The 15,206-nt window shown below is 54.2% G+C and overlaps 1 protein-coding gene across 1 annotated transcript in view; it reads left to right on the top strand.

Moving 5' to 3' along the window:
* The window catches only part of Xxylt1 (xyloside xylosyltransferase 1), a 140,235-nt gene extending 125,496 nt beyond the window's left edge, over positions 1–14,739 (top strand). The window contains exon 4 of the mRNA XM_004643995.2: positions 13,481–14,739. Within this exon, the coding sequence (XP_004644052.1) occupies positions 13,481–13,877 (397 nt within the window). The 3' untranslated portion in view covers positions 13,878–14,739. The remainder of the gene's footprint in view (positions 1–13,480) is intronic.
* The last annotated feature ends 467 nt before the right edge of the window (positions 14,740–15,206 follow it).

Here is a 15,206-nt window from a genome sequence, read left to right as displayed (position 1 = left end):
TAAAATTTCCTACCGGGATCTCCCTGCCGTGGATCGCGTGTGGCACTTTGTCATTGGTTTAAGTCAAGGAAGTGACACGGTATAGGGCTGGGGGCATGGTTGGATGGCAGAGCACTTGCCTAGCCTGAGGGGGCTGTAGTCACCAGCACCGAAAAGGGAGGAAAGAAGGAAGGAGGGAAGGAAGGAGGGAGGACAGAGGAAGGGGATGGTGTGCGGATATGTCTGTGCTTCCTAAACGCTGGCAAATGTCTTAGGGACACTTGGACTTGGAATGTTCTTAGGAACCCCATATCAGAGGCCAAAATATATTGCGTCTTCCCAAAGTACTAGATTTTTGCAAGATTTTGTATGTGATATTAGTATGTTATAGTATGTGTGGATTTGTTATGGAATAGAATATTTAAGTTTCTTAAACCTTGTAGATGTAAGACACGATTTCCCATATTTGGTACCAGCTATGTCCTCTGGACCTCTTGCCATTCCCCAGAGTTTTAAAAGCCCTGTTCATGGGCTGGCAATATAGCTCAGTGGACTAAGCGCTTGCTTAGGTAAGCGTAGGGGCCAGGGTTCAATCCCTGGCACTGCATGGCACTCCGGCCATGCCCCTGGTTGCGCTCAGTCAGCGATAGAATCCGGGCTTGGTGGCGCATGCCTGTAATCCCAGCACTAGGGAGGCAGAAATCAGGAGGATTACTATGAGTCTGAGCTGCGTAGTGAGACCCTGAACATACACACACCCCTCAAAAAACCCTGTTCAGTACTTCTTGTGGTGTTAGCATTTTATTTTTCTGAACTCTTATTTTATCATTATGAACTAGAGGTTGAGACAGCAACCCTGTTTGGTAATATAGACGGAATGTGGAATGGTCAGGTGAAAGTGGGAATACAGACTCACCAGTGGCTCCTGGCCATCTGCAGCCACAGTGGCCACCCAGGGTCCTCCAAAGTAGAGGTGCCCAGTCCCCCTCCCTTGAGGGGAACCCTGACCCAGCTGGCTTAGCATGGGGCCTGCGCACCCGCACTTGGATCATCCACCCAGTGTGATTCTGGCCTGTATCCAGCCTGGCAACCAAAGAACCAGCCAGTATATTCTGACTGTAGATCTGGGGGCTGCAGAATGGTATCCCATGGACTGTGTGGACGAGGCTATTAAAAAAAAATCGGGGGCCTGCCCCTTAGCTCAGTTCTTTAAGTGGCTGCTTCAACAAAGCAGTCAGGCTCAGGTTGCTGTGGTTCGATCCCTACAACTTAAGCCAGCCAAACCTGCCTTGAAGGCATTCAGAGAAAAAAAAAAATCAACATTTAAAATCAGAGTACTTCATAGCTTTTCTTTAAAACTTACGAGTGCAGGACAGTTTCAGGCCACAGAGCTCACAGCCCCAGCTGAGCAGTGGCTCCTGCTTTCCAGTGGCTTATGATCCTCAGGGCCCAGAGGTCCTTCTTAGCCAGTACGTGGCCCCGTGGGAGCCAGGGTAAACGCGTGGTCATGCATGGGCTTCGGGCCTGTGAGTCTCAGACCTCCTTTTCCAGCAGGGCAGCAGGAGTCCACCTACCTCCTATCCTTGGGGGAACAGCTCCCCTCTCCCCTGACCTGGAAAGGTGGGACTTTCTCTCATGGGAAACTTGGGCTCGGGGTTTGGACTCCTCCCCTCGGCCAGGTCCATCTTGTCTTTGAGTACCCTCCTTCTTCTTCTGTTTCTAGAGCCCCATTCATCTCTCCCAGGTCCTTCACAGCCATTGCAGTGAGGTGCCCTCCCTCAGAGCCTCCTGAGCAGCCCCGGTCCTTTCCCTGTGGGTCCCCTGCTAAGCTGGAGGCCCGCTGTCTATATTGTGTACATGGAAGCCCGAATGCCAGGGGGAAGTGGATCTCCTAGGAAAATGGGTTTAGAATTCCAAACAGCAGGCTTGAGTGATGAGTGTGTAGGACAGCCAACATATCCCTGGTCAGAGAGGCAGTGTGTGAGCCTGAGGGGGAGCAGGCCCAATGGGGACAGTGGCTTCTGTGTCCCTACTCAGCTGCCAGAAGCAGGACTCGGCACCTGTCTCCTCCCGAGATATTACAGGGACACTCTTATTCTAGGTTGCCAGAGGTTGCCCGTCAGCCTTTAAAAAGGAGGATCTGCTATTACCCCCAGTAAGAATGAACCTGCAGGACATTATGCTAAGTGACGTAAGCCAAACACAGAAAGAGAAATCCTGCTTGATCTCACCAAAAGTAAATAAATAAAATACAGATCACCTTAAGGAATCTTTAAAAAATGAACAAATTGAATAAAAAACGAACAAATTGAATACACAGAGATGGCAAGTGGTGAAGGTAAGGAGAGAGAATTAGATGTAGGTCAAAGGCAAGCAAGTAGGACTGGGGAGATAGCTCTGCGGTCTAAGTGCCTGCCTGGCAAGTGCAAGGTTCCAAGTTTGAACTGGGCATGGTGGCACATGCCTGTAATCCCAGCACTAAGGAGACTGACACAGGAGGATGTTGTATATTTTGTCTCAATAAAAGGCCAGGTATTCTGATTTTTATTCAGGAAATATGTTTAGCAGAGATCTGTTTTGGACCATCTTACTTTGCCCCAGAAATGCGTAGCATACAGAGGAACATCCCTGGGGGTAATCAGCCTTTAAAAAATATTTACTTAAAGCACAAGAAACTGTATACATTTTTAGAAAAGTAATAGATGGGATGGAAGGTTTTGCAGCCTACAATGCCAGTCTCTCTCTCTCTCTCTCTCTCTCTCTCTCTCTCTCTCTCTCTCTCCCTCTCCCTCTCCCTCTCCCTCTCCCTCTCCCTCCCTCCCTGTCCCTGTGTGTGTGTGTGTGTGTGTGTGTGCGCGCGCGCGTGTGTGCACGCGCACGTGCACCTAGGTTACCATGGTGACAGCCTTTAATATGAGTACTGACCTGCCAGGGATTCAGTGTTTTCTCCCAGTGCAATTTGAAAGGTCTGGTGAAGGCAGCCGCGGGGTCCAGTGATGGCTGCACATCAGTCCCATGGATTCTGCCCGGTGTAGTGGGGTCTGTCCAGCATCCCCGCAGGGGTCCCATCCAGGCTGCCCTGTTCCTTACCTGTCAGAGCGCCGCTGCCTTGTGCTGCAAGATGCTGCAAGGCTGTTGTGCCTGAGCTGGGTGTGGTCGGGATTGCTCCACAGACTGACAGAGGCTACGGAGGGAGAGACAGACTGACAGACCATTGGCACCGGGAGACTCAGTCACACTGGCTGTTGCAGAAGGTGGCATGTGGGGCATGCGTCCCCCTCTTCCCTCTACTGCTGTGCTAGCAAGAACAGGTCTTCAGTATTTATGAAAACCACACATAAAAATCAACTTTTTAAAAAAGAATCTTTCTGCTGGATGAGGTTTCAAATGCAGAGCACATCATCTCTACCAAAGGCGTCTGTGTTAGCTAAGTGCACATCAGGGAAAGGGGCTTAGGAACTGCTTTACTGTAAATAATGGACTGACTTCTGGCAGATGTGTCTCGTCCAGGCTGCCCAGGCAGGCCCCCGATGGCCTTGCGGGGTCAGGGGTACAGTGACAGTGTGCATAGATGTGTCCCTGCGGTGTGGCGCCTCCGTGGTGATGAGCACAGATTGAGCAGGCCCCGCTGTTGCCCCAAGTGTGAGTCCGTGCACCTGCCCCCGGTGTCCTTTGCATGTGGCAGCAGAACGCAATGCCTCCTCTGCGCTCCTCAAAGCTTTTTATTCTCACTTCTCCGCAAGGAGCAGGTAGAAGGTGCGATTGTGGAGAACCTGCCCTGTCCTGGGTGTCCCTGGCTCCCTGGACCCCACCAGGTTAATCACAAAGGGGATGAAGCTGCAACTTTGCCTCCAGTGTCTGCGGCTCTGGGAGCAGCCACAGGGTGACTGCAGGAGAGTCTGTGGCTGCAGAGGGATAGGGTTTGGGCTCACCGCAGCAGAGAGGCCTGGGAAGGCCCCGGGGCAGGCAGCGGTGTGAGTTGAGCAAGGCTTTGGTCCATTCTGCTTGGGGAGGCTGAGGACTGTGGCCCTGAGGGACGAGCCAGAATCAAGATTGTGCCATAAGACAGTCCCCTGCAGCTCTGTTCAGGCCCAGTGTCGTCTCCTCTGCCACTCCTTTTTTTTTTAAAGAATAGTGCTCAAACACAGATAACAAAATGTGCCACTTTAGCCAGTCGTAGGTGTGCAGTTTCTGTGTTTGTTCCATTTACAATGTCGTAGAACCATCCTCATCATTTCCAAAACCTTAGTGTCACCCTGAACAGAAGCTCTGTCCCGTTGTCTCCCTGCCCCTGCCCTGCTTGCCTCTAGTCTGCTGTCTGGCTCCACGACTGCCCGGTCTAGGTAGTCCATACCCACACAAGTGCGCATTGCGTGGCCCTGAGCACATCGCCGCTGCCGTGCACCCCGACACCAGGCCTCTGTAACCCCTGGGTTCTTCCTCCTGTGCATTCACTTGGGTTGTACCCTGTGTGGCTTGTTGGGTCCCCTCAGCAAGCCTGGGGTGGAGCCCATCTGGAATGCCTGGTTGGAAGCTTCTGCTCCAGCTGATTCCAGGGGACTGTGCGTCTGGGGCGGTGGTGCCAGCTCAGAGCAGAAGCTCTGGACAGTGTTTTGTCTTTAGCAATGTTGGAGGTGGATGCTGCTGTCCGCTGTGAGAAGACGGAGCCTGGTATTGTCCTCATGGGGGAGAGGCTCGGCCTGGCACTAAATTCCTTCCCTATGTAGGCCTCAGTTTCCTCTTTGTCTTTTTCATTTTGCTTGTAGTTCAGGCAAAATACCCAACAATCCCAGCTGAGGGAGGAGAAGGTTATGGTGGCTCATGTTCAGTCCAAAGTCAGCTGGCTCCAAGACAGGTGACAGGGCAGAGGGCCTGTCCGAGGGGAGCTCTTCACCTCATGGGGAAAGGAAGCAGCGAGAGATAAGGAGAGAAACCCTTCCAGCCCTAGCCCCAGCTGCCACATCTTCCGGCCAGACCCCTCCTCCTAGCAGCAAGCCAGCTATAAGCCCCCCAGTCCAGTCACCTTGCCAAAGCCCTGCCCATGAGTGCTTGAGGCTTTGGGGGCATTATATTTAGATGCAACCCATCGCACTCTTCTATAAAATGGGGGAGGACACAAGCCACATGGATCTCTTGGTGTGATACCTGGGTGGTAGGGGACACACAGCATAAGCATGTCCAGCTTCTCGAATGTTCCCATTCGAGTAAATGAGGTAGAATGTTTACTATCTTGTGAAAAGTGACCGAGTTCAACTATATGAGCACTTTGAACAGGGCTCATGTGTGCTAGCCCTTGGTGCTACTTACGAGTTTTCTATAATCTTCACCTTCTTTGTAATGTGTGTTACGTGGCTTTTCTGAGGATTAGGAGTCATTCATATAAACTGTTTACAAAGTGTGGTCATGTAACAAGCATGTAGTAGACGTTAGTTACCTGCGGGTGTGATTTCATCTAAGCCAGCTCAGCACTGTGGCTGGGTCCAGGGCTACCTTCAGCCTGTGGCTGCCACTTGGCAGATAGAGTGATTCGACTGCCCCAGAGGTAGGTGTAGGCGAGCTGCCTGCATTTCTTGTGCTTCTCTTCAAATTATCAGAGAAGCCAGGCATGGTGGTGCATGCCTATAATCCCAACACTTGGGAGGCCGAGGCAAGAGGACTGCTGAAAGTTCGAGGCCAGCCTGGAATACATAGTTATGTGCATTCTGAACTGCATGTTGAGACGCTGACGCAAAAAGATGACACCCAGAGAAGTAGGGCGCCCCAGGTGCAGGATGTGCAGGGGAGTTCTTGGAGGTTTGGTGAGGCGAAGTTCAGAAGAGGGTGGCTTTGGACTGATCTGCTGACTTCACAGCAGTTTCACTTTTTTTTTTTTAAGTTTGGAAATAAATCTTGCAACTGGATTCTTTCTAACCTCCAGCACGAGAGTGTCACATTCCCTTGGCCTTCAGAAGACTAGTGGGCTTTCCTATTTATGTGGGTACCTACAGTTTCAATCTAGGGTCGTATTTCTTAAGCCCATAGAAGAAAAATTGTTTTCTCTGAAAACCAAGCTTTGCCAAGCTTATCTCAATGCTCTGATTTCAACGGCCAGTTATCAGAAACTGCAACCCTGCTGGCAGATATCTGTGTGGGGTGCTGTAGAGCCCAGCTGGAGAAATGGCCCTGAAATGAGAAGCCCTGTCTGGGGAGGCCAGGGCTGAGGATGCTGGTGGCCTCGGACCATGGCGTGACAATCAGCAGGGTGCAGGTGGGCAGGTTGGCTGGTGACGTGAGGTCTCCTAGCCTGTTCTGGTGCTGCCAGGCATACTGGGTTCTTTCTTCTTTGCTGCCCACAGCCTTGTTTCTTCATACTCTTCCCATAGGGAAGGGAAGAAGCTGGTAGTTGTGTCCCACGGTGCTCCCAACACAGTGACCCTGCAGGCTGAGGGGAGGCTGCATCCAGGAGAGAGGTTCCGACTTCCCTGGATGGTGCTGGGAGTGTTGAGGGTGGGTCCCCGGGGGTGCAGGCCAGATACTGATGAGCCCCTGGCTGGCTTGGTCATTGCAGGGCACTTCCTCTGGGATGAGCAGCCCCCCATCCTGAACTGCCCAGGACAGAAAGACAGGAGAGGATGGCCACTGTGTCCATCAGACTGGTGTTTTGGAGAATTCTAACTTTTCTCTAGGTGCTGGCTTACATTAGCATCTGATTTCAGTGCCAACTTTGATCTGGTTTTTAAAATCCCACTCTTCACATTGAGGGTGAGCTCAGGCCGTACTGCATCCAGGCAGGGCTGCGAGGTTGCTGGCCACATGCAGGTGGGGAGAGGCAGGAGGGGGTCAGAGTTCTTGCTGTCTTCTTGGGAAGGGGGCACCCCAGGCACGACGGGGAGGTGGAAGGGGTCATCTGGAAGACCTGGAGACTCAAGGGGAGCGCAGCCAGCGAGGAGCCAACATTGCCTGTTTAAAAGAGAAAATTAACTTTTAGGAAGCTAGGTATGGTGGTGTGTGCCTGTAATACCCGCGTGCAGGAGGCTGAGAGCGTGCCAAGCTCAAGGCCTGCCTGGGATGAATAGCATAATCCTGTCTCAGAAGTATCTCCCTGGAAAGTTGGCGCCTAGAGCGGGGAGCTGGGGCAGCACTTGGGCCCAGTGCTCGGACAGAGCGACGGAAGGCAGGGTTGCTTCCAGCCATCTGAAATGATGGTGGCGTGGAAACGGGGTACCAGGGCCAGCATCCCCCAGCTGTCCCTTCCCTGTCTCCCCAGCCTGGCCCTGCATCTGTGAGCATGCCAGGCAGGAAGGAAGCCTGGGGCTGCTGCTCAGGTGGCCACAGTGATGCACTGGAGCAGGAGGGCAGGGAGACCACTGCCTTTGCTGTAAGCTGGAGGGCAGGGCCCAGACCAGCAACCAGCAGTGACGTCACCACGGCCATGGCCATTCATCCCATGGAACTGACCATGGAGCTTCGGTTCCACCTCCATCCACAGGTGTCCATCCTGAGTCCTCTGCTCCTCTGGCCTCACTTTCCTCCCCAGGCCAGAAGCTGCTGCCTGGTCTTGCTGCTTCCATCCCTGCCTCTCCAGAGCTCCTTCCCCTCCTCCTTCCTTCTAGGCACCTAGTCTACCACAGGCTTAAATAGATTCACTTCCGCCTCGCGCATCTGGATGATAACGGACCCCTGAGGAGGGTGTCAGGAGTCACACGGGCCTGAACCTGGTCAAGTTGGAGGCTTTGCTGACAGACGGAAGTGCATCTGAAACAAAAGGAAGTAACAGTAAAACCTGGCCACCAAAACCTACATTGCACTCACACAATTAGGCATTTCAAGAAAGCCTTGCTGGCTAGACTTCAGCGGTCCTGGAGTCCCCGAAGCTCATCCCTGCAAGCACTGTGCCTGGGAAACCCCAGTCCTTGATAGCACCCTGTGCATTCAGAACCACTGGTTGAGGACTGGCCTGGGACTGTCTGTCCCCAGCACCTGTTTCTTGGCTGAGACCCACAGATGTGCAGGGCCACGAACAGGGACGGTCCCAGTGGAGGTCCCTTGGGTGTGATGGGCAGGTGCTTGGGAAGCTGCTGCAGTTCAGTTGCCCTTGCAGCAGGGGCCACACTGCCCTGTCCATTCATGCCTGGGTGAGCCACACCCACTGTCCCTGCACCCTCTGCCCCACTCTGTGAAGGTGAGGGGCACCGAGTGGCTGGATTCAGTCTACCGAAGGACACAAGGTTAAATTCCACACATACCCCTCCCTGCCTCCCTTCCCACCCCCACCCGTGTTCTGCTCACTGTCCCAGAAAAGCACCCACCATGTGTCTGGCACTCTGTCCTGTGACCTCTAGGGACAGCGAGCTGATTCTGAAGGTGACTGGCTCTCTGTGTTGCTCTTGTTCCCTCTGCCTAACCTCAGGGGAAGGGGAGGGTCAGGCATGAGCTGGGTCTCTGCCATCTCTGGGCAGGGTCTGGGGCTCCCCGTGGGTTGGAGCTGCTCCCCAAGAGTGATGTGCAGGCCCCTGTGGCAGCAGCTGGCATTTTCTGGGGCCAGCACCAGGGAGGGCACGGGCAGAGAGCTGTGGCTCCTCCGGGCCTTGGCAGCCAGCCCTCGCACAGTGTCCCCAGCCCAGGAGGCACCCAGGCTCTACTTGTGGCAGTTATCAGAGGGATTGCCTCTGTCCCTGTCACCAGAGCAGGGTGTCTCTGGGGAAAGGGCATGGAGAGCCAGGTGTTCTGCCCAAGTGGGCTCTGTGGTCTGTGGCTGAGGGGAAGGAAGAGAGGGGAAGGGGCCCCAAAGGTGAGGCCAGATTGTGGGTGCAGGGCCTGGCTGGGGGTCAGGAGGTAGGGGTGGAAGTGTGCAGGGTGGGGAGAACCTGTGATGCCGTGGGGCAGCAGCAGTTCACATACACATGTGCAGCCTTGTCTCCAGGGGACTCTGTAAGTGGGAAGGCATCGCCTGCTGAGGCTGGGCAAGCCACCCCCAGAAGGGTGAGGAGGGGGTGCCATGCAGCTGGAGCGCCAGGGAGTCGCCCGCTCCCCACCCATGTTCATGGCTCCTGGGCCACAGGCATGAGAAGAAGTGCACAGAAGCGAGATGTCTGGGAGGCTCAGGGTGGGGCAGCTGGTCAGGAGGTCATCCTGCCCAGAGGCATGAGGAAACACCAAAGCTTTGCAGACCTGGAGAGGCCCCTGGATAGGAGGAGGCCCACCACAGTAGGGCCACCTCGTGGCTGGTCACAGCAGCCATCGGCTCTGCTCACCCTGCAGAGGCCCACAACAGGGCTTGGTCACAGTCCATGCAGCGCTGGGAACCGGACAGACTCCCAGAGCAGGGGGAGCAGGGAGCCATGTCGCAATGGAAGCCTCCAGATGCTGGCTGATGAGGGAGGCCCTGACCCTAGACGCTGCCACACCCTGAGAAGAGCAGGCGGGCAGGGCACATGCAGGAGCAGCAGCACCCGGTGGCTGCGCTCCCACAACAGCAGTCAGGAGCACGCCTCTGCTCCTGGAGTCTCACTGCAGCCCACAGAGGGTGTCACCCCTTCCCTATCCTCACCCCCAGCAAGCCACGCCCCAAGAGGCCACGTAGCTGCCTGAGTACAGGTTATAGACTGCAAGGCTGCTTCCACTGTGGTGGTTGACATCGGTCCCCTTCCTCCTCCTCCTCCTCCTGCCAGGTTCTCAGGGGAGCAATGTTCTCCTCATCTACTCATCCATCTGGCCTGGCCCATGTGACCACTGTGGCTCCCGCTTGTCCCTCTGAGGACAGGACCTGTCCCTGTTCCTGCTGGCTGTCCCACACCCACATTTCCTCAGCTTTGCCTTCTCTGGCCCCAGCATCTCCTGGACAAGACTCCTGGCCCATGGTGACTTGGCAACCCCTCTGCAGTCGGGGTCCTGGCCAGTTTGGGACCCATCCCTGTCCTCTGAGCCTTGGATGGTGAGAATGAGGTGAAGATGGACTGTGGTGTTTTCCATTTTCATAGGTGCAGGGCCATGGGGTGGATTGTATCCCTCTGCCCAGCTCCATCGCTGAATTCCTGACCCTGCTACTGCAGGATGTAACCTTCTTGGGGAGTAGGGGCCTTGGGTTATTCTGGACCAGAGTGGCCCTGACCCAAGGTAACTAGCATCTTTATAGGGAGCTGTGGGCACAGACACTGTGCCCTTGGAAATGCTGGTAGAAGGGGGACAGGTGGAGGCACTGCTTCTGCAAAGGACAGAGACGCCAGTGAACTGGAAGTGGGGTCAGGGTGGGGAGCAGATCCTTCCCCACAGCTGTGAGGAGCCTTCCTGCCCACCTTCCACCTCGCACTTCCCCTGGAACTGTGAGCAGAAGTTTCTCTTGAGCCCCATTTGTGATGTTTGCAGTAGCCTCCAGCACAGCACTTCCATAGGTCAAGCAAGGAGCCTGCTCTGGGGCTGGTGGCAGGGGTGGCCTTCCGGGGTAGCTGCGTCCCGGTGTCCTATCTCCACTCTCCCCTCCCAGCCAAAGGCTTTAGCAGGGCTGAGTCCCAGACACAGACTCAAACACCTGCCATACATTCCAGTCCTGTCTGGCTATGATCTGCTCCAGGCCCTGAGTGGCTGCATGGTGTCCTGACCTGTCTTTCCTCAACCCCGTTGTGTGGCACAGCATTCCAGGAGTTGCCAAGCAGGCCCTTGCCACCTGCAGTGTAGGGAGGCCCAGATGGAGGGTTTGCCTTCTGTGGCTTGGCCAGAAAAAAGGGGCCTGGAGAGACCTTAAGGAAGCCTTTCAACCATGAAGAAGAGATTCCTGACCATCCCCACTGCCCTGTAACCAAGTGGGAGGGATGTTGGGGTATGGACATACAGGTGCTGCCTGTGACAGGGAAGTCCCTGTCCTCTCCAGACTGACACCACAGGGCAGGTTCTCTCTAAGAACTTGGAGCCCACACCTGTCCCACAGAACTTAGTCTCAGCTCAAGTGGAACCTAGAGTCTGTCATCACCTGAAATTAAGCAGGAGAGAGGGCATCCACATGGCCTCCATGACAGAACTGTCCCCAAGTGTCCCTGCAGGACCTAGGGTCAATGGAACAGCAGGCAGTCATTGAGTGTCTCCCTTCATTCCTGACCTTTCATCCCAGAGGACTGGAAATTGAGGGCCTTTCCAGGCTCTTTCCACAGAGCTGAGTGGGCCTAGAACTCATGAGTGAAACAATAGCTGTCGTCAAAACCACATGCTCCCTCTGTGGGGAAGACCAGAGTTGTCAGACTTCCTCTGGGCTGCTGAGCACTGGTAAACAGGGATAACCTGGCTCAAGGTAGGTACAACATACAGCACTGTCCTTATGTACCTCAGGCCACTTGGGGGCCTTCTCTGCCTGATAGTGTGTGTCCTGAGCTTCACCCCAGCCAACCCGTGCTTTCAGAACCTTCTGGAATCTTCTTTGTGGCCTCATGTATGCTCCCTGAGCGTATTCCAATCCTTACTTCTCCCTTCTCCGGAGTAAAAGCGTGCCTTGAGCCTCACCAGCCAAGAAAGTACAAACCTAGAGAAAAAGTCATGGGAAGTCTGTAGCCAAGGGTCCGTGATAGTGGTCCCAGGAAGAGAAGAGAAGGATTACTCTTGGGGAATCTGGGTCTCAGCTTCCCTGGCCAGGGTCTCTGGGTGAGAGCCAGCACCAGCGTGACCCTCAGGGCTCTGCATGGTTCCCTCAAGCACTCCTTTCCATAAAGATGGGTGTTCTTCACAGAAATGAGCCTGTGAGTCTCTGTGGCCTTTTCAGATTTTTCTTTCATCTTATTGGGACATAACATTCATTGTAGGGAATTTACCTGTACGTGGTACATCCTGCCTTTCTTTTCTTCCTCCAATCCCCTCTTCTCCCTTCAGTCCCTCTTCCCTTCTTTAGGTACCAAAGCTCTGTTTCCATATTTTCCTCTTATTCTTTTTTTTTTTTTCCTTGTCTCTTCTTTCTTTTTAGATGATTATTAAGATAAGCTCCAGGTAAACATTTAGAAACTGCATCACCCATAACCAGAAGAGAGGGCCCAGACAGGTAGCTGGTTTGTAACTCTGTCTGAAATTAACCACTTAGAAGAACCGGGTTACAGTGAGCAGACATTGCCCACTGGTGACCCCATCCCAGCAGGCTCCTCGTCCAGGACCACTGCTTCTTGGGTTGCTCTGGAAGCGTCTTTCTGCCAAGGCGGATATCAGTAGGCAGGTGCCAGAACTCTGGCTTACTTAGGACCAAACTCGAACAATGGCCCGTGTGTTCTGCTGGTGAGAGCGTCTCTAGGCACACTCCTCCCGCCCAGGATCAAAGTCTTGGCTTCCTCTGTGGTACCTGACACGGCCGGAAGGCTGTGCATTCCCAGCCTGGAGACTGCGATGGGATCGGAGAAGGGGTTGGCTGCCAGTCTCCTGAGCGGCTCTGGTTCATCTCCACTGCGCCTCACAGTCAAATTCCTGCGTCACCCAGCACAAAGGCCCTGTCCTGAGATGGGCCGGAAAGCGTCTCTATAAGCCAGACAAGTGGCTATTCCAGTCTGGGGTGGCCAAGATGTGTCCCTACCCTGGAGACCTGGGCCCACCCTACCCCTTCCCGGCAGTGGGCCCTGTTTCCTCCCAACACTGGCTCACTGGTTTCTGGCTGTGGGCTAGGGTTCCTTGCGCCCCCTCCTGCCCACCCCAGGTAGCACACAAGATGTCCACACAGCAGCCCAGGTCACTCACTGGGTCACTCCTGGAGAGGCAAGCGGCTTTCCTTCCTTATTAACCATAGTCCCACAAAGCTGTCCCCGGCTGCTCCCACCCTAACCCAGGCCCTGTCCAGCCCCTCAAAGATTCTAGGCTCTAGGTTGCTGTGAGTGAGGCTTTTTCTGAGCCAGCCAAATTGTTTCGGCCCCAGTCCCACTTCCTGTGTGCCTGCCAAATTGTTTCAGCCGGAGGCCTGTTTCCCATGTGGTTAGCAGCTCACCCTTCAGCCCTGCGTCTCCTCTCCTCCCTCCTCCTGCTCTGTAGGTCACAGGCAAGATGAGGGCAGGAGAGTCTGCCTGTGTTGTTGGCAGGACAGTGTGGACTCTGGAGCCAAAGGTCTGTGTTTAGTCTCTGCCATTCCTGAGCTATGTGACACTGGGCAAGTCACACACCCTCTCGGCAGAGTTTTCCTCTACTGTGAAGACATTTCATCGCCTAGAGCACTCATCTCATAAGCTCGCTGTGAGGAGTTAATAAGCAGGTCCCATCCTGTCAGGTGCATCCCGTGTCTGTACAATTCTTAGCTATAGCGAGGATATTGACCTCAATGTCATTGATGTCATCATCATGGGGTGGTGGAAGACGGTGGAGGGATGTGGCACTTGGAGTCAGGGGATATGGCTTTAGGCTGTGGCTCTGCCACCCTGGGGCAGGGGCAGGGTGCAGACTCTGAGCTCCCATATACCTGTTTCTAAAACTGGGGCTCAGAGATGAGGATAGGAGTGTGTGAAGACCCCGGAAGCAGGCACAGGGAGCAGTACATCCCATGCCAGGCTAATTCTGTCGTCTTTTCCTGCAGGCACACATTCTGGCAATTCCGCCAAGAGAACCCTAACACCAGGGTTGGGGGGCCTCCCCCTGAAGGGCTCCCAGGCTTCAACAGTGGGGTGATGCTGCTGAGCCTGGAGGCCATGCGCCAGTCCCCACTCTACAGTCGCCTGCTGGAGCCCGAGCAGGTGCAGCAGCTGGCCAGTAAGTACCACTTCCGAGGCCACCTCGGGGACCAGGACTTCTTCACCATGATCGGCATGGAGCACCCCGAGCTCTTCCATGTGCTGGACTGCACCTGGAACCGGCAGCTGTGCACCTGGTGGCGGGACCATGGCTACAGTGACGTCTTTGAGGCCTATTTCCGCTGTGAGGGCCACATCAAGATCTACCACGGGAACTGCAACACCCCAATCCCAGATGACTAGGGGCCTCTGGGACAGGCCCAGGGCCACACCAGCTCCTCCAGGGACTTTGCAGGGGCATCCTTGGGAATCTGGGTGCTGCCGACCTCTCAGCCAGCCACCCAGGACACCCAGGAAGTCTGGCCTTTGAGTTGCTGGTGTTCAGGAGCTCAACACGGGGCCAGCATCCTAAGGACAAACGCGGAAGTATCTTCCAGTTGGCTGGGAAACAGCATTTGAGAAGAAATAAAAGCAAATGATGCCCTTGCGCCAAGGAATCAAAATCCTTTTAAGAACTGGCCTTCCTTGACCAGGTATAAATTTGATTCAAGTCGACAGGCTCATGTTTTGTGAGAAAGAACCAATGGCATAGCTGCAGCTCTGGGTGAGCTCAAGCGAGACAGCCAGGCTTGCCACAAACAGCCAGATCGCTGTGTCCAAGGAGCCCCGGCCCTCCTCATCCTTGTCCAGGAGGCCATGTTCTTCCTCTTAAGATGCCTCATGCTTGGCACAGGCTTCATGATCCACCTTTTCAGGAGACACCTCCAGGGCCAGCTGCGGGCCGTGTAGCAGTCTGCTTATTGTAGCGTCTACAGCTTTTATCTCCCAGTTACATCACAGAGCTCCAGTATCCCGTGTCCCTCCTTCAGCCCCGGTGACCTGACTGTTGTAAGAAATCAAGTCTAAAACCAAAAAGAGCAGAGATTGGCCACTCCAAGACATTCAGTAGAGTCACCTGGACTTGGAAGATCGATTCCAAAGAGGAACAGCCCAGCTGTTCACCAGCACAAGGCTTATCATCACCCTCACCTCTCTTTTTTTAGTTTATGTGTTTGGCAGGGGTCTTGCTACACAGCTCAGACTAGTAGTGATCCTCCTGTTTTCAGCCTCCCTAACACTGTGATTACAGGCATGCATCACCATGCCCAGTTTTGGTGGCCAACTCAGAGCACCCAGGGTGGGGCTGGCACATCATGTGCTAGCTGGGATTGAACCTGGGTCCTTGTTCTCGCCAGGCAGATGCTTAGTCCGCTGAGCTATCTCTGTGGCTCACCCTCACTTCTTTGTTTAAAAGAAAACATTCATCCTCCAACTTTCCTTCCTATACCCCATAGAAATCAGGATGTAGTTTCTTTGTCTCTCCTTGTGATGGATTCCCCTGTTAAGTAAGCGGCGAACTGGAAGCCCATTGAAGTCCATCTCCTTCAGAGTCCTGCTGCCATCTGGGGCCACAGAGCTGCTAAGGGATCATTCATCTCATTCTGTTTCAGTTTCATTTTCTTCTGAATTTCTTCTCACCGTGTGTGAGAGAGCTAATAAATAATCTTTGAGAACACAGTGATTCATGGTGTT

The sequence above is a fragment of the Octodon degus genome, unplaced genomic scaffold (assembly GCF_000260255.1).
Source record: "Octodon degus isolate 3935 unplaced genomic scaffold, OctDeg1.0 scaffold00189, whole genome shotgun sequence".
In the NCBI taxonomy this organism is placed as follows: Eukaryota; Metazoa; Chordata; class Mammalia; order Rodentia; family Octodontidae; genus Octodon; species Octodon degus.
This window is presented reverse-complemented; position numbering and strand designations above follow the sequence as displayed.